At 38.5% G+C, this 23142-nt stretch overlaps 1 protein-coding gene across 2 annotated transcripts in view; it reads left to right on the top strand.

The window, feature by feature from the left end:
- The window catches only part of NPR3 (natriuretic peptide receptor 3), a 91924-nt gene extending 86197 nt beyond the window's left edge, over positions 1 to 5727 (top strand). For both annotated transcript variants that reach the window (XM_053201678.1, XM_053201674.1), the window contains exon 8: positions 4931 to 5727. In XM_053201678.1, the coding sequence (XP_053057653.1) occupies positions 4931 to 4949 (19 nt within the window). In that variant the 3' untranslated portion in view covers positions 4950 to 5727. The remainder of the gene's footprint in view (positions 1 to 4930) is intronic.
- The last annotated feature ends 17415 nt before the right edge of the window (positions 5728 to 23142 follow it).

Below are 23142 nucleotides of genomic sequence, written 5' to 3'. Positions count from 1 at the left end.
ATAATTCTTTTCACATGCTGTTGAATTCGATTTGCTAGTATCTTGTTGAGAATTTTTGCATCCATATTCATCAGGGATATTGGCCTGTAGTTCTCTTTTTTTGCTGGGTCTCTCTCTGGTTTAGGAATCAAAGTAATGCTGGCTTCACAGAATGAGTCTGGAAGTTTCCCTTCCCTTTCTATCTTTTGGAAAAGCTTGAGAAGGATAGGTATTATCTCTGCTTTAAATGTCTGGTAGAATTCCCCAGGGAAGCCATCAGGTCCTGGACTCTTATTTATTTGGATTTTTGATAACTGATTCAATTTCTTCACTCATTATGGGTCTGTTAAAATTTTCTATTTCTTCCTGTTTGAGTTTTGGAAGGTGTGTGGGTGCTTAGGAATTTGTCCATTTCTTCCAGGTTGTCCAGTTTGTTGGCATATAATTTTCATAGTATTCCCTGATAATTGCTTGTATTTCTGAGGGGTTGGTTGTAATAATTCCATTTTCATTCGTGACTTTATCTATTTGAGTCCTCTCCCTTTTCTTTTTGAGAAGCCTAGCTAGAGGTTTATAAATTTTGTTTATTTTTTCAAAACACCAACTCTTGGTTTCATTGATCTGCCCTACTTTTTTTTTTTAGATTCTATACTGTTTATTTCTGCTTTGATCTTTATTATTTCTCTTCTGGTGGGTTTGAGGTGTTTTTGCTGTTCTGCTTCTATTTCCTTTAGGTGTGCTGTTAGATTCTGTATTTGGGATTTTTCTGTTTCTTGAGATAGGCCTGGATTGCAATGTATTTTCCTCTCAGGACTGCCTTTGCTGCATCCCAAAGCATTTGGATTGTTGTATTTTCATTTTCATTTGTTTCCATACATTTTCTAATGTCTTCTCTAACTGGCTAGTTGACCCACTCATTCTTTAGTAGGTTGTTATTTAACCTCCATGCTTTTGGAGGTTTTCCAGACTTTTTCCTGTGATTGATTTCAAGTTTAATAGCGTTGTGATCTGAAAGTGTGCATTCCATGAACATTGGAAAAATAAATATTGTTAAAATGTCAATACTACCCAAAGCTATCTACACATTCAATGCAATCCCAATCAAAATTGCACCAGCATTCTTCTCAAAACTAGAACAAGCAATCTTAAAATTTGTATGGAACCACAAAACACCCCAAATAGCCAAAGTAATATTGAAGAAGAAGACCAAAGTGGAAGGCATCACAACACCAGACTTTAGCCTCTACTACAAAGCTGTAATCATCAAGACAGCATGGTATTGGCACAAAAACAGACCCATAGACCAATGGAATAGAATACAGACACCAGAATTGGACCCACAGATGTATGGCCAACTAATCTTTGACAAAGAAGGAAAGAATATCCAATGGAAAAAAGACAGTCTCTTTAACAAATGGTGCTGGTAGAACTGGACAGCAACATGCAGAAGAATGAAACTAGACCACTTTCTTACACCATTCACAAAAAACAAACTCAAAATGGATGAAGAACCTGAATGTGAGACAGGAAACCATCAAAACCCTTGAGGAGAAAGCAGAAAAAAACCTCTCTGACCTCAGCCACAGCAATTTCTTAATTGACACATCTCCAAAGGCAAGGGGATTAAAAGCAAAAATGAACTATTAGGACCTCATGAAGATAAAAAGCTTCAGCACTGCAAAGGAAACAATCAACAAAACTAAAAGGCAACTGATGGAATGGGAAAAGATATTTTCAAAGGACATATCAGATGAAGGGCTAGTATCCAAAATCTATAAAGAACTCACCAAACTCCACACTCAAAAAACAAATAATCCAGTGAAGAAATGGGCAGAAAACATGAATAGACACTTCTCTAAAGAAGACATCCAGATGGCCAACAGGCACATGAAAAGATGCTCAACATCGCTCCTCATCAGGGAAATACAAATCAAAACCACAGTGAGATACCACCTCATGCCAGTCAGAGTGGCTAAAATGAACAAATCAGGAGACTATAGATGCTGGAGAGGATGTGGAGAAACAGGAACACTTTTGCACTGTTGGTGGGAATGCAAACTGGTGCAGCCACTCTGGAAAACAGTGTGGAGGTTCATCAAAAAATTAAAAATAGATCTACCCTATGACCCAGCAAAAGCACTGCTAGGAATTTACCCAAGGGATACGGGAGTGCTGATGCATAGGGGCACTTGTACCCCAATGTTTATAGCAGCACTTTCAACAATAGCCAAATTATGGAAAGAGCCTAATGTCCATCAACTGATGAATGGGTAAAGAAGAAGTGGTTTATATATACAATGGAATACTACTTGACAATGAGAAAAAATGAAATCTGGCCATTTGTAGCAACATGGATGGAAGTGGAGAGTGTTATGCTAAGTGAAATAAGTCAGGCAGAGAAAGACAGGCAGAGAAAGATACCCTATGTTTTCACTCATATGTTGATCCTGAGAAACTTAACAAAAGACCAAGGGGGAGGGGAAAGGGGAAAAAAAGTTACAGAGAGGGAAGGAGGCAAACCATAAGAGACTCTTAAAAACTGAGAACAAACTGAGTGTTGATGGGGGGTGGGGAAGAGGGGAAAATGGGTGATGAACATTGAGGAGGGCACCTGTTGCAATGAGCACTGGGTGTTGTATGGAAACCAATTTGACAATAAATTACATAATAATAATAATAATAATAATAATAATAAAGAAATTGGTCATGTTATGAGTATTTCCACCACAGAAATCAACAAATGCTATAAATCATGGCACATTCCCTCCAGAGACCTGGCTGTTAAATGCTCACCAACATACCAACTGTTTACCATTCTCCCCTTCCTACTAAGTGAACCCAGAATGCAACCTGTCAATGATGCTTCTCTTTCACAGAAAAAGAAATTGATATTCTGAGAAGTTACATGATCTGTTCAAAGTCTCACAGTTGATAAACAGTAAGCTCAGCACTAGAGCCTAGGGTTTCAAAAGCCTCTAGCCTATGCTAGAGAATGAAGGACCTCAGACTCTAAAAACAACCTCGAATATTAGTATAAACCTCCCAGCTTAATGGCTCTGGAGAAAGTGCTGCCCTGGGGGTCTCCCAAGAGATCAAAGATTTGATTCCTGTGACCGAAATCCCTAAGAGACAAAAATGCTTTTATGGCCACAGCTAGGAGTCCCAAATTGCTTTACAAGAAGCCGTAGATATTTTAGTGAGGTTTGTTTGTACATTGGAATTTGGGGGATGGGAAGGGGAGGTCCAAAAGATTGAGAGCCCTTAGGAATATGATAATTGGAAGCCTTGCTTTTGTTGAACTTCTTAGAACCCCCATCTCCTCCTAAATTTCCAACTCCCACCCTCACACACCACATACCCATACATAGCACACATAGGGAAGTTGGCAACATGATGAAAAATATAGAAAATAATAGGTTTTCCAAGTAAGATCTCAGTCCATACATTTGTATAATACTTTAACTTGTGGCATTTTCAATATTATATTTATGATGTAAAACCAATTAAGCACACTCATAGTACAGCAGAGAAATTTTACAGGCTTCCTCAAGAGTAATGAATATAATTTTCTAAATAGAAGGGGGAATCCAGCATCAGCCTCCTATATAAACTCTCAGAGACCCACCGCAATTTTTTTAATTCTCTTATAGGACAGTGCTTTTAATATTCTTAATTTTATTCCATAAAATCAATAAAATGAATGTAATAATTGAAAGTAAATTAATGGATTGCTTCATCTTTTCAGGTTGTTATTTGCATGGCCCAGCTACTGCCCTTAAAGGACTAGTGTTTTCTTTTTCTACCCTCACTGGCCAAGCATGTTCAATTCCTCTGTAGGCATCGTATCTATGCTTCTGTGATGGTATTTCTGACTCAATATTTGACTTTCAATTTCACACCCAATTTCCCACCACTCAAATTTTATCTTATTTTCTATCTTAGAAACTTAGGTACATTGTAAATATTTCCCTTGACAACCACAATATGTAGTGTTAATAATAGAGTATTTGTCTAGAGACAATGTTATGCTAAATAAAAACGGGCTGGGAATAGTCTCCTTGTCAAGCCATAGACTTACGTATTCAAATTGCAATGACCCCCTGAAATTTTCGTCTGAGTGATGCTTTCTGATATATAAATGAAGGACTGTGAATAAGCAAGAAATGGACACTGAGTGCATCTACTGGCCCTCTAGAGGGTTGGGGATCATTTAGATGTTCACATGATTATCCTCTTCACTATTATTACATTCAGACAGGATACTGAGAAGTGTAGAAGCTTATGCTGTTTAGTTTAACATAGAACTTTCAATGACAAAGAGAGATCTGGGTAACCTTGATAGATTTTTATATCGCTGTGTTTGTATATCATGTAGAAGATACAGAGTCCAGCCATATCCTATCTCAATTAAAGCCACTCTCTCATTACTTCACTACATTTGGTGAAGAAGATTCCTGATGTGATCTGGGCTTCTCACCCTTTGCTTGAGAAGCCCATGATAACTCAGCTTTACTGTTAAGTCCCCAAGAGCTTCATTCCTTTCAAACATGTACAAGAGACATTCCTGCAGCCTACTTAGGAAACTATTTCTTGAGGTACAGTCATCACATTTCTGAAAAATTATGGTGGCAGCTGATCCAAAATCTTGGCCTTGAACTCCAGCCAATGTTTTCTTGAATCCAAAGTGTCCTGCCAAAACAAAGTAATTGCACAGCTGACAGAACCTCTCTTGTTACCTCTTAGGAATGACCATAATTTACAGCCTGCAATGCCATGGGGGTCTCCTAGTGAACATGCCACTCTGGGTGTATTTCAGTGAGTCACCTCAAAGCTAATGATCTTCTCATATTTATCAGGAAAACACAAAATTCCTCATTTCTTTGAGGAGAATGACATCACTGATAAGGAGCTCTGTTTTTACTGTAACTGTATACTTCTTTTTTCCTTCTAGATGTCTACTGGTTTCCTGACCCAACAGTTTGGTATCATTTCCTGGGACCTCCAATACTTGAGGTGCTGGTTCCAGGCTTGAGGTGGCCATGACCAAAGCTGTCACTACAGAGACTTCTTAAAGGAAAGACATCCCATTTGGCTTTAAAAACAGGCAGGCAGGTGAGGTGGTTCCCAGTGGGGAGGTGGTTAAGGGGTGGGCAGAAGAGATGAAGAAGATTAAGAGGTACAAACTTCAAGTTATAAAATAAATAAGTCACAGAGATGAAAAGTACAGCATATGGAATATAGTCGATACTATTGTAATAGAATTGTATGGCAACAGATGGTGAATATGGTTATCATGGTGAGTACTGAGTAATGTATAGAACTGTGGAATCAGTAGTTTCAGTACACCTGAAACTAATGTAACATTGTATGTCAATTATACTTCAAAAATGGACTGAAAAAAAACCTAAGCTCCTACAAAATTCAACTTGTGTATGTGACTTGAAGGTTGTTAAAGCAGGAGGAAGCCAGAAAGAGAAGAAAAAAGAAAGTGAGAAAGGCAATGAAGCAGAGAAAGACCATGAGACTGGTCTGTAGGACAGGAAAAAGCCATCCTCTTAGCATGGGATTCCCAATGCAGCACAAAAAATAAATAAATAAATAAATAAATAAATAAATAAATAAATCACCCAGGCTGTTAATGTTCTAAGTACAATTGAGATCACAATTCAGAAAAGACCCCCTTCTGTGCTGAAAGGCTGATTATGTGATGTTGTATAAAGGGTTGCAATCATTCATTGTTAATTCAATAAATGTTTTAAGTACTTGTTGCTAGATGTTGGGGACATAATGATTTTTTTTAAAAAAGAATGAGATGGCGGAATAGCATGGAAGTTTTTTTTGCATCTCACATCCATGAAATACAGCCAGATCAACACTAAACCATCTGCACACCTAGAAAACTGATTTGATGATTAACACAACAATCTGCACAACATGAACCACAGAATTCAGCAGGTACATGACATGGAGAGGTGAACTGGGGGAGAGAGAAGCCGCGGAGGGCAGGGAGCTATTTTTGCTTGTGGAGAGAAGACAGAGATGGGGTGGGGGGAGAGTATGGGAAAAGCACCCCCACAAAGCAGCTGGAGAGAAAGTGGAAAAGTGGAAACAGCCACAAGGACTGAACTAAAAAGGGAGAAAGGAGAAAGGAGAGTGTTTAAATTCCATTAAGAATCTATAAAAGGGGGAGCGCAGAGTCTGAAACTCCACAGCTCAATACCTGGCGGTGCTTTTATGGGAAGGGCGAATCCCCAGAAGCAGAGTGGGGTCTGGAAGGTTCTCGGTCCACATGGGGAAAAGCAATTCCACTGCCGGAAGGGCATTTGGTAGAGTCTGTGCAGCCACCTAGTCCCAGCAGGTCCCAGAGAACAACCACATTCACTGGTGCTGGAACAAGGTCATTAAGGGTGAAGCCTAGTGCCAGATGTATGTTGTGGTTTTCCATAACACCTGAAACACTGCTGCTACATGATTGCGTGAACTTTTTCTGGGGCAGGGTGGTGCCCAGCCGCAGTCTCTGGGCGTTGATAGCAGCATGGTCCTGTGAACATTTGTGGGTGCAGCCAGCACCTGGCCATTGCTTGGTGAGACCCTCCCCCAGCGGATCTGAGTGGGTCAAAGCTGCTGTCCCTCAGAAATGAGGGATTGGGAAATACAGTCACATCTGAGATAAAACTCAGGAGGGAGGTGCTGCTTGGCAACCTGATGGCTTGGTCACAGATAGTATAAAAGCGGGGAGTGGACAGAAGCCAGAGACAAAGGATGGGTGTGCGATTGCTGGTCAGGGAGAGCACAGAGTTCTGATACTAGAGACTGGGTAGCTGGGTGACACCATTTTCACTCCTCCAGCGCATGTGCACACACACCTACAAGCACCACAAACAATCCACCCCTTTAAGCTAAGCAGCGCCATCTAGTGGAGAGTGGAGCTGTTACACTAAGTCCTGCCCAACTGGGCCAACCTTGCTCTTCAGGAACACCACAAATCTCTCCACCTGCTTAGTTTATGGACTATAAAGTGCTTCACAGTTTGACTCCTAGGGGAAACTAATGTAATTTCAATTGTATTTCGGTCTGTTTTCTAGGTCCATCTATTCAATTTTCTTTCTTTCTTTTTTATTTTTTCTTTTTTGTTTCTTTTCTTTTTCTTGAATACAGAAAGAGAAAAAATATTTTTATTTTCAATTTTTATTAAAAACACTTTTCTTTATTTTTTCTACTATATTTTTTACTTTTTTTTGTAAATTTTTCAAATTCTATTTTACTTCCACCATTTCATTTTATTCTATTTCATTGTATTCATTTTCTCAAATTTTCGACCTTTTTTCCTTTTTTCTCCCCCCCTTTTTTTCTCTAATCTATCAAGCTCTTTTCAATAGCCAGACCAAAACACTCCTAGAATATAACATCATTTATTTGATTTGTGTGTATGTGTGTTTTTAATTTTTTAATTTTAATTTTTTTTACCTTATCAATTCCTTTTCTTCCTTCAAAATGATGAAATGAAGGAATTCACCCCAAAAGAAAGACCAGGAAGAAACGACAGCCAGGGGCTTAATCAACACAGATACAAGCAAGATGTCTGAACCAGAATTTAGAATCACAATAATAAGAATACTAGCTGGGGTTGAAAATAGTTTAGAATCCCTCTCTTCAGGGATAAAAGAAGTAAAAGCATCAGGATGAAATAAAAAATGTTGTAACTGAGCTGCAATCTCGAATGGATGCCACGGCAGCAAGGATAGATGAGGCAGAGCAGTAAATCTGCAATATAGAGTACAAACTTATGGAGAATAATGAAGCAGAAAAAAAAGAATGAGACTAAGGCAAAAGAGCACAATTTAAGAATTAGAGAAATCAGTGGCTCGTTAAAAAGGAACACCATCAGAATCATAGGGGTCTCAGAAGATGAAGAGAGATAAATGGGGTAGAAGGGTTTTGTGAATAAATCATAGCAGAAAACTTTCCTAACCTGGGGAAAGACACAGACGTCAAAATCCAGGAAGCACAGAGGATTCCCAATAGATTCAACAAAAACCAACCATCAACAAGGCATAGCCATAGTCAAATTCACAAAATACTCAGGAAAAGAAAGAATCATGAAAGCAACAAGGGAAAAAAAGTCCTTAACCTATAAGGGAGGACAGATCAGGTTTGCAGCAGACTTATCCACAGAAACTTGGCAGGCCAGAAGGGAGTGGTAGGATATATTCAATGTGCTGAGTTGGAAAAATGTGCAGCAAGGAATACTTTACCCAGCAAGGCTGTCATTCAAAATAGAAGGAGAGATGAAAAGTTTCCCAGACAAACAAAAATTAAAGGAGTTCATGACCACTAAACCAGCCCTGCAAGAAATTTTAAGGGGGACTCTCTGAGGGGAGAAAAGAAAAACAAAAAAAAAGAGACCAAAAGCAAGAAAGACTAGAAAGGACCAGAAAACACTACCAGAACCTCCAACTCTACAAGAAACATAATGGTAATAAACTCATATCTTTCAGTACTCCCTCTAAACATCAATGGACTAAATGCTCCAATCAAAAGACATAGGGTAACAGAATGGATAAGAAAACAATATCCATCTACATGCTGTTCACAAGAGACCCACTTAGATCTAAAGACACCTTCAGATTGAAAGTAAGGGGATGGAGAATCATCTATCATACTAACGGTTGACAAAAGAAAGATGGAGTAGCCCATACTTATATCAGACAATCTAGACTTTAAAGACTGTAACAAGAGATGAAGAAGGGCATTATATCATAATTAAGGGGTATATCCACCAAGAAGACCTAACTATTGTAAACATTTATGCTCCAAATGTGAAGCACCCAAATATATAAATCAATTAATCAGAAACATAAAGAAACTCATTGATTCTAATACCATAATAGTGGGGGACTTCAACACCCACTTACAGCAATGGACAGATCATATAATCAGAAAATCAACAAGGAAACAATGGCTTTGAATGACACACTGGACCAGATGGACTTCACAGATATATTCAGAACATTTCATCCTAAAGCAGCAGAATATACATTCTTCTCCAGTGCACATGGAACATTCTCCAGAATAGATCACATATTGGGACACAAACCAGCCTTCAACAAGTACAAGATCGAGATCATACCGTGCATATTTTCAGACCACAATGTCATGAAACTCGAAATCAACCACATGAAAAAATTTGGAAAGAGAACAAATACTTAAAGACTCAAGAACATCCTACTACAGAATTAATGGGCTAACTAAGAGGTTAAAAAGGAAATTAAAAAGTACATGGAAGCCAATGAAAATGATAACACCACAGCCCAAAGCCTCTGGGACACAGCAAAGGCAGTCATAAGAGGGAAGTATATAGCAATCCAGGACTTCCTAAAGAAGGAAGAAAGGTCTCAGATACACAACCTAACCTTACACCTTAAAGAGCTGGAAAAAGAACAGCAAATAAAACCCAAAACCAGCAGAAGGTAGGAAATAATAAAGATTAGAGCAGAAATCAATGCTTTCGAAATAAAAAAAAAACAGATCAATGAAATGAGAAGCTGGTTCTTTGAAAGAATTAACAAAACTGATAAACCATTAGCCAGTTTGATCAAAAAAGAAAAAGGAAAGGACCCAAATAAATAAAATCAAGAATGAAAGAGATCACAACCAACACAGAAGAAATAAACACAATAATAAGAGTATATTATGAGCAATTATACACCAATAAAAAGGGGAATCTGGAAGATATGGACAAATTCCTAGAAACGTATAAACTACCAAAACTGAAACAGAAGAAATAGAAAATTTGAACAGACCCATAACGAGTAAAGAAATCAAATTAGTAATCAAACATCTCCCCAAAAACAAGAGTCCAGGGCCAGATGGCTTTCCAGTGGAATACTAGCAAACATTTAAGGAAGAGTTAACACCTCTTCTCTTGAAGCTGTTCCAAAAAATAGAAACGGAAGGAAAACTTCCAAACTCTTTCCATGAAGTCAGCATTACCTTGATTCTAAAACCAGACAAAAACCCCACTAAAAAGGAGAATTATAGACCATTGTCCTGATGAATATGGATGAAAAAATCCTCAATAAGGTATTAGCCAACCAGATCCAACAATACATTAAAAAAATTATTCACCACGACCAAGTGGGATTTATACCTGGGATGCAAGTCTGGTTCAATATCCACAAAACAATCAGTGTAATACATCACATCAATAAAAGAAAGGACAAGAACCACATGATCCTCTCAATAGATGCAGAGAAAGCATTTGACAAAATATAGCATCCTTTCTTGATAAAAAACCCTCAAGAAAGTAGGGATATAAGGATCATACCTTGAGATCATAAAAACCATATATGAAAGACCCAATGCTAATATCAGCCTCAATGGGGAAAAACTGAGAGCTTTCCCCCTAAGGTCAGGAACAAGACAGGGATGTCCACTCTCACCATTGTTATTAAACAAAATATTGGAAGTCTTAGCCTCAGCCATCAGACAACACAGAGATAAAAGGCATCCAAATCAGCAAGGAGGAGGTCAAACTTTCATTCTTCACAGATGACATGATACTCCATATGGAAAGCCCAAAAGGCTCCACAAAAAAACTAGAACTGATCCATGAATTCAGCAAAGTGGCAGGATATAAAATCAATGCACAGAAATCAGTTGTGTTCCTATACACCAACAATGAAGCAACTGAAAGAGAAATCAAGGAATCGATCCCATTTACAGTTGCACAAAAAACCATAAAATACCTAGGAATAAATCTAACCAAAGAGGTGAAAAATGTATACACTGACAACTATAGAAATCTTGTGAAAGAAATTGAAGAAGACACAAAAAAATGGAAAAAGATTCCATGCTCCTGGATAGGAAGAACAAATATTGTTAAAATGTCAATATTACCCAAAGCAATCTACATATTCAATGCAATCCCTATCAAAATAACACCAGCATTCTTCACAGAGCTAGAACAAACAATCCTAAAATTTGTATGGAACCAGAAAAGATCCTGAATAGCCAAAGCGATCTTGAAGAAGAAAACCAAAACCGGAGATGTCACAATCCCAGACTTCAAGCTGTATTACAAAGCTGTAATTATCAAGACAGTATGGTACTGGCACAAGAACAGACACTCAGATCAATGGAAAAGAATAGAGAACCCAGAAGTGGACCCACAAACGTATGGCTGACTAATCTCTGACAAAGCAGGAAAGAATGTCCAATGGAATAAAGACAGTCTCTTCAGCAAGTGGTGCTGGGAAAACTGGACAGCAACATGCAGAAGAACGAAACTGGACCACTTTCTTACACCATACAAAAATAAACTCAAAATGGATGAAAGACCTAAATGTAAGACAGGAAGCCATCAAAATCCTCAAATAGAAAGCAGGCAGAAACCTCTTTGGCCTTGGCCGCAGCAACTTCTTACTTAACACGTCTCTGGAAGCAAGGGAAACAAAAGCAAAAATGAACTACTGGGACCTCATCAAAATAAAAATCTTCTGCACAGTGAAGGAAACAATCAGCAAAACTAAAAGGCAACTGATGGAATGGGAGAAGATATTTGCAAATGACACATCAGATAAAGGGTTAGTATCCAAAATCTATAAAGCACTTCTCAAACTCAACGCCCAAAAACCAAATAATCCAGTGAAGAAATGGGCAAAAGACATGAATAGACACTTCTCCAAAGAAGACATCCAGATGGCCAACTGACACATGAAAAAATGCTCAACATTACTCAGAATCAGGGAAATACAAATCAAAACCACAATGAGATACCACCTCACACCTGTCAGAATGGCTAACATTAACAACTCAGGCAACAGCAGATGTTGGTGAGGATGTGGAGAAAGAGGATCCCTTTTGCACTGCTTGTGGGAATGCAAGCTTGTGCAGCCACTCTGGAAAACAGTATGGGGATTCCTCAAAAAATTAAAAATAGAACTACCCTACTACCCAGCAATTGCACTACTAGGTATTTATCCAAGGGATATAGGTATGCTGTTTTGAAGGGACATATGCACCCCAATGTTTATAGCAGCACTATCTACAACAGCCAAAGTATGGAAAGAGCCCAAACGTCCACTGATAGATGAATGGATAGATGTGGCATTTTTATACAATGGACTATTACTCAGCAATCAAAAAGAATGAAATCTTGCCATTTGCAGCTACGTGGATGGAACTAGAGGGTATAATGCTAAGCAAAATTGGTCAGTCAGAGAAAGACAAATATCATATGACTTCACTCATATGAGGACTTTAAGATACAAAACAGATGAACATAAGGGAAGGGAAGCAAAAATAATAAAAAACAGAGAGGGGGACAAAAACATAAGAGACTTAGATATGGAGAACAAACAGAGGGTTGCTGGAGGGGTTGTGGGAGGGAGGATGGGCTAAATGTTTAAGGGACATTAAGGAATCTACTCCTGAAATCATTGTTGCACTATATGCTAACTAACTTGGATGTAAATTAAAAAAATGTATTAAATAAAAATTAAAAAAACCCCAAAACCTAGTTTCCAATGCAAAAAAAAAGAAAGAAACAAAGGAATAAAGAAACAAAGAAAGAAAGAAAGAAAAATAAGGAAAGAAAACCTAACTAAACAAACAAACAAAAAACCGGCAAGCTCCCTTCTTCTAAAAGGAATAACTGTTGAATTTTTCTGAAAGAACATTCTAGGCTTCACTGTTCATTTAAGCCAAGGTAGGTTCTAGGCTCAGGATCCTCTGGGCTATAGATTCTAGAATCCAGGAGCCTTGTAATGGGGCAGGCGGGAAGATGGATCCCTAAACTTTGTAAATCTTGGTGAGAAGATTAGAAGCCGAAGGTCTTGGATGACTAAATGCTGCCCATGCTAGAAGACTCTGAGGGTCTCCAGGGTTTGTTACTACCTTAAGAGTCTTCAATGTCTTCTGCTTTCTGATAAAAACATACCCAGAAGAAGCACTGAAGAAAGCTCACTATGTTCATCTTTAGGACCAGCCAGTGGGAAGAAGGATTTGGGGGCTGGTTCTGACAAGGAGGCTAGAAGTCCACCAAAGGTCATCCAAGCGAGATACCTAGTCATGGAAAAATTTCTCTAGAACATTCATTCTCTGTTCTTGCATGGCCGTTAAAGCCCAAGTCCTGGTTTCTGCAAACTCCCCATCACCCCTTCATGCAAAGGTCAGTGGCGCTTTGGCTTATGCTCTTACTGCTCTGGAGTTTATTCAGTTCCTTCTGCATTTTGGGACCCTGGAGCTTTCCCTTGATTTTTTTTTTTGTGAGCTCAGTTATACATTTACAAGAATGTTTGATACTTTCTCTCTCTCTCTCTCTCTCCCCCTCCCTCTCTCCAGTATTTCTATCTGTTCAACAGTGTGCAGTGTCCAGGCAATCATATCCCCCATACTGCCAGAAATAAAGTCTTTGCAATCTGATTAAAGGGAATGAAAAGAGATTAAGAAAGAAACAGTGGGTGCCTTTTCTTACTCTTAGTTGGAAGGGTCAAGCACTGGCAAAGTCCTAAATCTGGTTATTTAGGTGAGATGAGTTTCTGTACAGAATGGTCTGTATTATTCCTGGGAAGAGCTCTGTAACAGGGGCATTGATTACATTTTGCTGCAGGTTTCCTGGGTGTGGCTCCTGGACCACCTAACTGTGTCCCTAAACCTCTGTTAGTCATACTTACTACCTGGGGGATGGAGGCTCCTATTTATGCCTATGGACTGGACTACTGGTCTCTGCTTCTTAAGCTCTGACCCACTGGCTGGTCTTGTTTTTAGTTATTTCTGATCCTGTGGTTTCTCACAGGAATGAGATAAGCCTGAATGTTTTGAATTAATGTCTTGCTCCAACCTAAAGAACTATGTATGTATATCTGCTGGCTTACTTGATCCCCAGGTTTCCCCCCAAGCCCAATCCACTCTTGTGTTTTAGCTCTCAGGATATAAGTACTTTCTTTTAGTCTTCCCCAAATGGATAGGGGCAAATCATATGAAGATTCTTCCTTGACAGTTCAGGTAGTATTGGTTCTAAGGAGAAGAGACTGGGTGGGTCTGTGGTATCAAAAGATACGGATCTATCAAGACATTCAGAATTGAGGAGCCTCAAAGTTGGCAGAAGGGAGGTCTTGCATACATCTCTTCAATCCCTTTTGTATTCCGAGGTTATTATTTCGACTCTATCCTCATTACACTCAATACTTCCCAAGTCACTGGGAAGGACAGGCAAATCCAGACCCCTTAAAACTTCATTCTTTCTCCCAAATATCTCCTTGTTTTCTGTGAAGAAGTCTCTCACCAGGTTTCTTCTCTAGTTTATTGCCAATGAGATAATTGGAAGTCCTTTTTTTTTTTATTGTGATAAAAAGCACATAACACAAAATTTGCCATCTTAGCCATTTTTAAGTTCAGTAGTGTTAAATATATTCACAGTGTTGTGAAACAGATCTTCAGAACTTTTTAGTCTTGCCATTCTAAAACTCTATACCCATTAAAAAACAACTCTCCCTCTCCCAGGTAACCACAATTCTTCTATTTCTGTGAATTTGACAAATAGATACTTCATATAAGTGGAATCATACAATATTTGTTTTTCGTGACTGGTTTATTTCACTTAGCATAATGTCCTCAGGGTTCATCCATGTTATAGCATGTGGAAAGATCTCCTCCCTTTTTAAGGCCAAATAATATTCTACTGTATGTGTATACATTTTGTTTGCATTCATCTGTCAATGGACATTTGGGTTTCTTACATCTCTTGGCTATTGTTAATAGTGCTGCTATAAACATGGATATGCAAATATGTCTTTGAGACCCTGATTTAAATTCTTTTGGGTATTGTGAGTGAGATTGCTGGATCATAGGGTAGTTCTATTTTTAATTTTTTAAGGAAACTTCATACTGTTTTCCATAGCAGCTGCAGCATTTTGCATTCCAACAGTGCATAAGGGTTCCAATTTCTCCACATCCTCGCTAATACTCATTTTCTGTTTTTTTATGATAGTAGCCATCCTAATGGGTGTGAGGTGGCAATGTCTTTCTTATACTTCTTCATGAGATACCTGGAATTATGGGTGTTTTGAAAAAATCTGATCAGCTAACCTCTGGTTGCTCAATTCAACTTTCAATGGCAGATGGGGATTCAAATGATCTTCAAAATTCAAAGAAACTGTGACAAATTAAGCATTTTCTGATCAAGAGTGGAAAACATCCAGAACATTTATGTTTGCTTTCCATCCAAAATTATCACTCAATTAATGTTCACCACCAAATTCCACCTGGTTTCGTTACATAAACTTTATAGAGCTCCCCTTACAAGACTTCTGTGTGTTTCCCTAATGATGGAAAGACCACTTCATCTTGGCTTCTGCTTTTCTTCTGTGAGCTCATGCTAGGGTCATTGTGCCGTGTCTTTTATATGTTTGGACTAGACTAGAACTCCAATCCCTCCTGATTCTAAGTCTTGGTCTCTCTTCAAACTGGGGTGGTTGGCTTCTTTTGGAGGTCACAAAGGTCACCTTGGCTACCTCTAAGTAATGACCACAAGCAACATATTTTCACTGTAAATGGCTTTCTTGTTCATCAAATTTTATTTGAGGTTGATATTGGATCAAAACCTGGTGTATTCAGCTTGGCAGCCTGCGTTCCTAAGATCATCATGCCATTCCCAAGGAGGGTATCTCATGGTGCCTTTCTGCCTGGTGTGCCTCTCTTCTCATGCATGGCTCTAAAATAGTAAATCATATATCTTATATTGCCTTTTATTTCCTATTTATCTCTTGAGTTACAGCCCTGCACCCATTCAGCACAGCGAAGTACATGGCAAGGAGAGAATTTATGACTCACAATTGCTGAATATTTCATCTCATTGCCTGAAGGCAACACAGTGTGCCAACCTATGCTTGACCAACTATTAAACATTAAACATTTCAGTCCAATACAACCGAATGCTTCTGCCCTTGAAACTCACTGACTTTTGGTGCTTTGCAAATAAGTTGGTATGGGACCATAAGTTTTTTGGTCATGTGAACAAAGTGGTGTTTCTCAAACTGTGCACCCTGTTGAGGCAACAGATCCTATGAACCCTATCTACTCTCACTTGAAAATACCTTGCAAAAGTACCCTCATCATAATTAAAGGACACAATAAAGTATGTGAAGGATTGATATGGAAAGGAAATTTTTTTCATGACCAAAACTATGGTGAGGATAAATCAGAAATCTCAAAAAAAATTCAATGGTAGAGAAGAAAGATTGAAAGGAAACTGGGTCCCTGATGATGTTAATGATCTATCTGGAGCCACTATTTAAAAGACTTACTGTTAAGTGACATAATTATTACTTAAGCTAGTTGAGTGGGAGTTCTCGGTTATTTGCAATCCAAGGCATCCAAAACCATGAAGCCATGTGTAGGGTTTTAACAATGGGAAGCTGCTAGAGGGTTTTAGCAAAAATATTACATGGTCATATATGAATTGCAAAAAGATGGTACAGTTTCACTGTTGATAATGGTGTTGTAGGGGTTTAAGGATGAGTGCAGGGGGAAGTATAAAAGAGGACCAAGTTTGAGAGGGAAAATTATGAGGTACATTTCAGACATGATGGATTTAATAAGCCTTTAAGTTTTCTTAGTGAAGATGCGAAGTGAGCAGTAAAATATATGGAACTTAAGAGCTCCATATTTACCTCTGGAGATAAATTTAAGAGTCAATGATATATATATCAATATATCAATATATCTATCTATCTATCTATATATATATATCTATCTATTGAAGTCCCAGAGATGGATAGATGGCCTTGGGATGAATTCTTGAGGCACTTAAATATTTAAAATTTTTAAAAAATGTTTATTTATTTTTGAGAGAGAGAGACAGAGCGTGAATGGGTGAAGGGCAGAGAGAGAGGGAGGCAGAATTTGAAGCAGGCTCAGAGCCTGACGCGGGGCTCGAACCCACAAACCATGAGATCATGACCTGAACCAAAGTCAAACGCTCAACTGACTGAGCCATCCAGGTGCCTGGAGGCACTTCAATATTTAATGCCATGATAGGAGAGGATGAATCTCCAAAGGAGACAAAGAAGGATATGAAATGTAGGTCTGAATACCTTAAAGTCAGTCCATGAGTTTCTACCTCCCAAGAAACCATCGGGCAGAGGACTGGATTTGATGATTTCTCAGAATTTTTCTTCTTCTGAGATCCTTGATTCTAATATAATGATTGCTCCATATTGTGGCATCAATGATAAATACTGTTGAATCTTTTTTTGAATCCTGTCAATCTCAAATAATCCTTCTGCCTTTGAACTTAGATTGCATATTATCTGTATTCCTGTTAGGGCATAATCCTACTTTGTATGCTGGTTGTCTGTGACTATGCCTCATTTCTCTTACTAGAGAAGGCGTTCCTAAAGTCTAGAAACATCTTATTTATGTATTTATCCTTCTCCCCAAACTGCTCTACTGAACGGGCAAGGTGTTTTGAATATAGTAGGACACCAATACATTCTTTGGTGAATTAGTATTTGAGAAGTATTTAAAAATACTGAGTGAAATTGCTAATTTTTAAAACTGAATTCTTGAACGCAAACTAGAAAGTCTGACTGAACATAAAGGTAAATAAAGATCTCATCCCAGAGAGACCTAAGGGTCATGGAACATTTCTCTGAAGTCCTCTACCTAGTGAGCAGCCAGCTGTCTACTTAAGGTGGTAAGATTATTACCAATCACTGACTTCCAGATTTCTGATTCAATCTAATCATCAAAACATACAGAAGATAAAGTAATCCTTACCCTGGCCAGCATTCTTATGCTCCCAAAGCTGATAATTTTTCTATTTTCTATAGTACTACCAAACTGGATCCTTCCTTAGTTGAGGAAGAAAGGAATGCCACATTTAACAAAAGCAGTCTTCAAAAATGGATTTAGCATCAGAGATCGGTATTACCTGCAAGATAGTCAATGTTGTCAGCTTGGTCTTACTATAGTACAGTTTTGTGACTGTGTATTTAATTGGTGCCCACCCAAAATAACACACTTCACATTCAGCTGAGTTCATTACAAAATCTAAAAGTTGGCAAAAAATTGATCCCTTATTATAGGGAAATTGGGTAAAGCATAGAATGGAAGATTAAATGAAACTTACATTTATTTGTATCTTCTATTTGCTGGGATCTTTAACACTGTAATTTCATTTGATAAGAAAAATGAAAGTATATGTGCACTTGTTTTCAGGTCTTACCCATATGTTCCTAAGTAAGTAGAATTTTGAGTATTCTTATACCATTCACAATTATCAATTTGAGATAAAAATTAATTAAATGACTTCTATGTCCGAGGTCTTAAAAAAATCTAGATAGGTACTTTTGCTTTCACATATCTAATAGTCCCTCAAAATTCCCTCTTTTTTAAGCCAGCAACCATTAAGTTACTCTTAAACCCACACTAAGTACTATTTAATACAGGGGACAGAAAGCCAGATAGGTCTGGTTTTTGGTATCAGTAGTGTCTTTGTTGTGGAGAGATGTCAGTTTCCAAATTCTCACTACACTGTACAGACCTGTGTACCTCAGGCAACTTTATAGCTCAAACCCCACTCCCTGGGGACTTATAGCAACTTGTAAATCCATGAGGAATTTTTCAGCAAAGTTCTATTTCTTAGTTTATTCATGGATTAGACTTATAAGGGTAGATTCATTCTAAGGCTCTAATGAGCAGGTTTTTTTTCACACTGAAAAGAACACTTGCTTCTCTTTTTCCAACATTCAGCTTATGATGGTTTTAGAATTTATGTTCTCAGTTATATCCCCCATTGACTTTGAAATCTTAGAAAATACTCACCGTGGTTCTTCCCAGAATCCAGCACTATTCAAAGCCTTTCTTTATGTAGCATTAGAAAATGGAGACCTACAAAACTATTTCACATAAGTTTGTTGCTCTGGTTTACTTCGAAGAACATTGGCTCTGCTCTTCGACTAACCAGAACTCATGACAGTGGTCTAATAACTGAGCTATGTCTGTTATTAGGGGTGGAGAACACGAAGCGGATTTCCATATTAAGTTTCTCAGAGTTGGGCTGAGGGTAAGTTCTTTTTTCTTCCACTTGAAAAGATTTGAGCTAGATTTTTTTTTAAACAAAGAGATGTCTCCAGAATGAAGTCCATAAAACCAATCTGAGAACTACTAATGGTCCCATTGCCCATTTGGTTATATGTGCCAGCACCACATCTGTGACTGGTCTGGATTGTCTCATTTCATTGACTTCTATGGGGCTAACAGTATATGGGCTTTTAAAAACAGAGCTGAATTTCTTTTATTCTTCAATACTTGCTCATTTCTGTTTTACTATTTCTAAACTTCATTCTTTTCTGTTTCACCTAACTCCAAACGCATTTCAAGGGTATCTTTCTCTTTTTTGGATGATAAGACATAACATTTTTGAGATGAAATGTCCTTTAGAGTTCACCCACTATAATGTCCTTATTTTACAGATGAGAAAAATGAGTCACAGAGAAGGGAAGGAAATTGCTTGCCATAATTTAATGGGATTTGTCTTAGATCCTAGTTCTTCTGAGTACCGATTCAGGCAGCTGCCTAAAGAGGCAATATAATCTGAATCAGGGATCAGAACTAAGGCACATATCTGAACAGTTTGTTCTCTCACTATATGGCTCTGTATTAGTTTTCTACCCTATGTAACAAATTGCCACAAACATAGTGTTTTAAAACAATATACATCTATCTCTTTATTATACCATACTATATGCCCTCAGCTCTCAGAGGCCACCCTCACTCTCTTGACATGTGGGCCTTCTAACATGCTCATTTACTTCTATAAAGCCAGCAAGTCTCTAACAAGATTGAGTCTTATACAACTTAACATAATCACGGAGAGACATTGAATCACCATTGCCATATTCTATTGGTTAGAAGCAACTCACAAGTACTGCCCAGACTCAAGGGGATGATATTATAGAAAGGCATGACCACCAGAAGATGAGGATCTTTGGGGGTCACTTTAGGGTTTGCACACTACAGCCCCCCAAAATTATTGACTTGGGCTAACATCAGAATGAATTCCAGGAAAGCAATATTTTCACTGTGGATCACCGCAAATTTGCAAATATATTTCTAAAGGTATATCTCCAAGATCTATCCTCTACCTTATTCAATAATTTTATCCTTTTTACCAATGACTCCATGAAGATACAAAAGATGAGTTTTTCACTTTTATAGGCGAATGAGATCAGGCTAACAAATAATCTGGATGACACAATTAGGTTCTATTTTTATTTCCATGCTAATGTTATGGGGATATTTTTTTGACTTAAAGAAAATGATCTTCATATTTGAATTTCCTTGTATGTGACCTCCTATTCAGCCAGGGACACCCATTTGCTTTGTGGAATATTAGGATTTTTGCAGCAGAAATGCAAGGAAAAAGACAATTCTAAACTTTAAACTCCAAAATGGAAGTTTGGAGTTCACAGACTGACAATATTTTGAAAGACAGGCTTTGGTGGTGGAGAATAGATTTTCTAAACTTCTTTAGCTCTTAGTAACAGTTTTGATCATGGAGTTTTAATATAGGTAAAGGGCAGAGGGGACTTAGGTATGATGTCACAGAAGTCATTAAGGAAGGAAGGAAAACTCATCCCTTGTAATCTCAGAGGGCTGTGAGAAGGAGAAAGGAGGCAGAATAGGATATGGAGCTCTGATGTTAGGGCCCTTTGGGTCCTTATTCAAGACCTCCAAAATTTAAAGGTGCAGAAGTATTCAGATATGTTTATGGAAACCCAGTCATATTGAGATGATTGGTCAGTTTCCCTAGGCATAGCCTGTGGTAACCTGCAAACTTCTGGAATTAGTCTCACAATGGGCTGGGCATCCATAGCTTCTAGTATGGTGTATTACTGACAGAGAGCCAGCTTGATCAAAGGACTCAAGGTACCACTTCAGCTTCCTGTAATCCATCTGTGTCATTCTCAGAGCCCAGAAATTTTCACATGCCACAGAGAGGGCACATGAGATGCCTAGAGAGCTTGGATTGGACTGAAAACCAAGGTTCACAGTGACAATGTAGGACCTTACCTGAGCTCTGTGATCCTGGAAGACAAAAGACAGGAAGAAATCCCCCATCTTTTTGTGTTCCAGGAAAGGGCTCATTGCAAAGAACCACCCACCCTCACCCATATGACCTAGATAAGATTCTCCCACACTGCCTGGTTTATCTACAACAAGGCCAGACACACACCTGCTAAATTCCCATTTTGCCTCATAAATCATTGGGTGAACTGCTTTTATCTATTGACCAATCTGAAAAAAAAAAAACTTTTTAATTGAACTTTAGCTAGTTAGGATTCTCTCCTAACTTCAGGTCTCTGAACTTTGGCCTACCCTCAGCCTCAGCCAGCATACAACCCCTCCTAAGAATAGGCTGGCCTCAGAGTAAAATATTCTCTGGTAACTATTCCATCATACCACCCTTTCATCCCACCTCCCCACATCCAGTTATTTTTACTCTTGTTTACTCCTCTCTATAAAAGAACAATTCTTTTTGCTGAACTCTTGAGAAGCGTGCAGACTTCATGCTCAAGACATTCTCCCTATAACAATAGTCCCTAATCCTACTGTTTTTCCCTCTTTTGCAACAATCCTTTTGAATAAAGACTCCCCTTAGTAAGTCTGGATTTGTTTTTATTTGATAACAGCATACAGCAAGTTTGTAACCAGAGTCAAATGACCAGAGCCACTGATCCAGCTATGAATGACCCAAGGCTCAGGTGAGGTCATGGACACCTCTGGGATGAGACCAGTTGAGTTATTCCACTGTACAGACGAGCAGGACTAGAGGAAGTCACTTGGATATGAGGCCCATTTGCATCATCATGAAATCTCATGATTCTTTCCTTCAAGTAGTCAACATCTTGGAGAAGAGAGGCTGGAGTGTTCCAAAGGACTAAAAATTTACTCAAAAGAATCAAGTCGGTTTCTTCTGGCCTAAAAGTCTTTTTCTGAGACACTGTTACCGGAAAATTTTTTTTTTCTTGCCACTCAGCAGGGTCTTATGAGGGTGACTAGTTCTGTTACCAAAAGTTTACAGAAGCCACTTTTTCTTAGCACAACTGACAGTAGTGAATACAAATTTGTGACCAGCTACACTAGAATTATGAATCAAATAAAACAAGATGATGTTCCACAGCAGTAAATGTAAGATCCTGCCTTTGAGTTCAAAAACATGTAAGTACAGGATGTGAATATTTGGTTTAGGAACAGCATGGCAACACTCAGGAAGAAAAAATTAGAGGTTGTATTAGTCAGGAATATTTTGGTTGCAACTTACAGAAACCCAACTGAAATTAGGCAAAAGGGCAAAAAGGGAATTTATTGGCTCCCAGAATCCAAGAACAACCAGACTGAGGGAAGGAATGGAGCTGTTGGGTTTCAGGGATAAATGGGGCAAGGGACACAAAAGCCCTGGGGGCTCTCTATTCTAGTCTTGGATTCTCTTTGGGTGGCATTCTTTCCTTTGGGTTTTCTTCTCTCTCACTACTGATGATCTTTCCACACTAGGCAGTGTTATGCTCCTTAAATGCTTGTGAGTCGTACCTCTTCTGACTTTTGCTACTGAACTTAAAAGAGGCTCAGAAAATTCTGTGGAAGAATTCTGATAGGGCACCTGGTAAAGGGCTTTCCTGTAGCCACGGAAACACAATCATGCAAAAAAGGGCGGTTTTCAAAATAGCAATTCAAATGTGCTTATGGGGAGGGGGAAAGAAGAGGGCCATTCCAAAATTTCAAGAAGTAAAGAGGGCTTCTGGATAAATAGCCCTAAAGAGTTCAAGTATAAGTGTGTGCCTACATTAATACTAAGTCAGTGAAAGAATGTGTTTCTCAAAGCTTTATGGTAGGAGGCTGCATCTGTAGATGTGAAGTTTAGGGTGCAGCAGTTAACACACCTGAGGCTGAGGTTTTGTCATGGTGGTCCTGCTTATAGGAGATTACAGACCACATGGAAGGGACTTCTGGGGAAGCAAGTAGCCTGGTGAAGCAACTCAAACCATTCCATGTTATTGCTGATGCAGCTATCTCGAGGACCCCATGAAAGCACTGAGGATGTTTAGGTTGGAGGAAAAAGCCTAGGAACATGCAGTTGTTGTCAGCTGCTCTTATTCT

This window comes from Acinonyx jubatus, chromosome A1 (genome assembly GCF_027475565.1).
Source record: "Acinonyx jubatus isolate Ajub_Pintada_27869175 chromosome A1, VMU_Ajub_asm_v1.0, whole genome shotgun sequence".
NCBI lineage: Eukaryota > Metazoa > Chordata > Mammalia > Carnivora > Felidae > Acinonyx > Acinonyx jubatus.
Note: the sequence above shows the minus strand (reverse complement) of the source record. Positions and strands in the feature narration are given on the sequence as shown.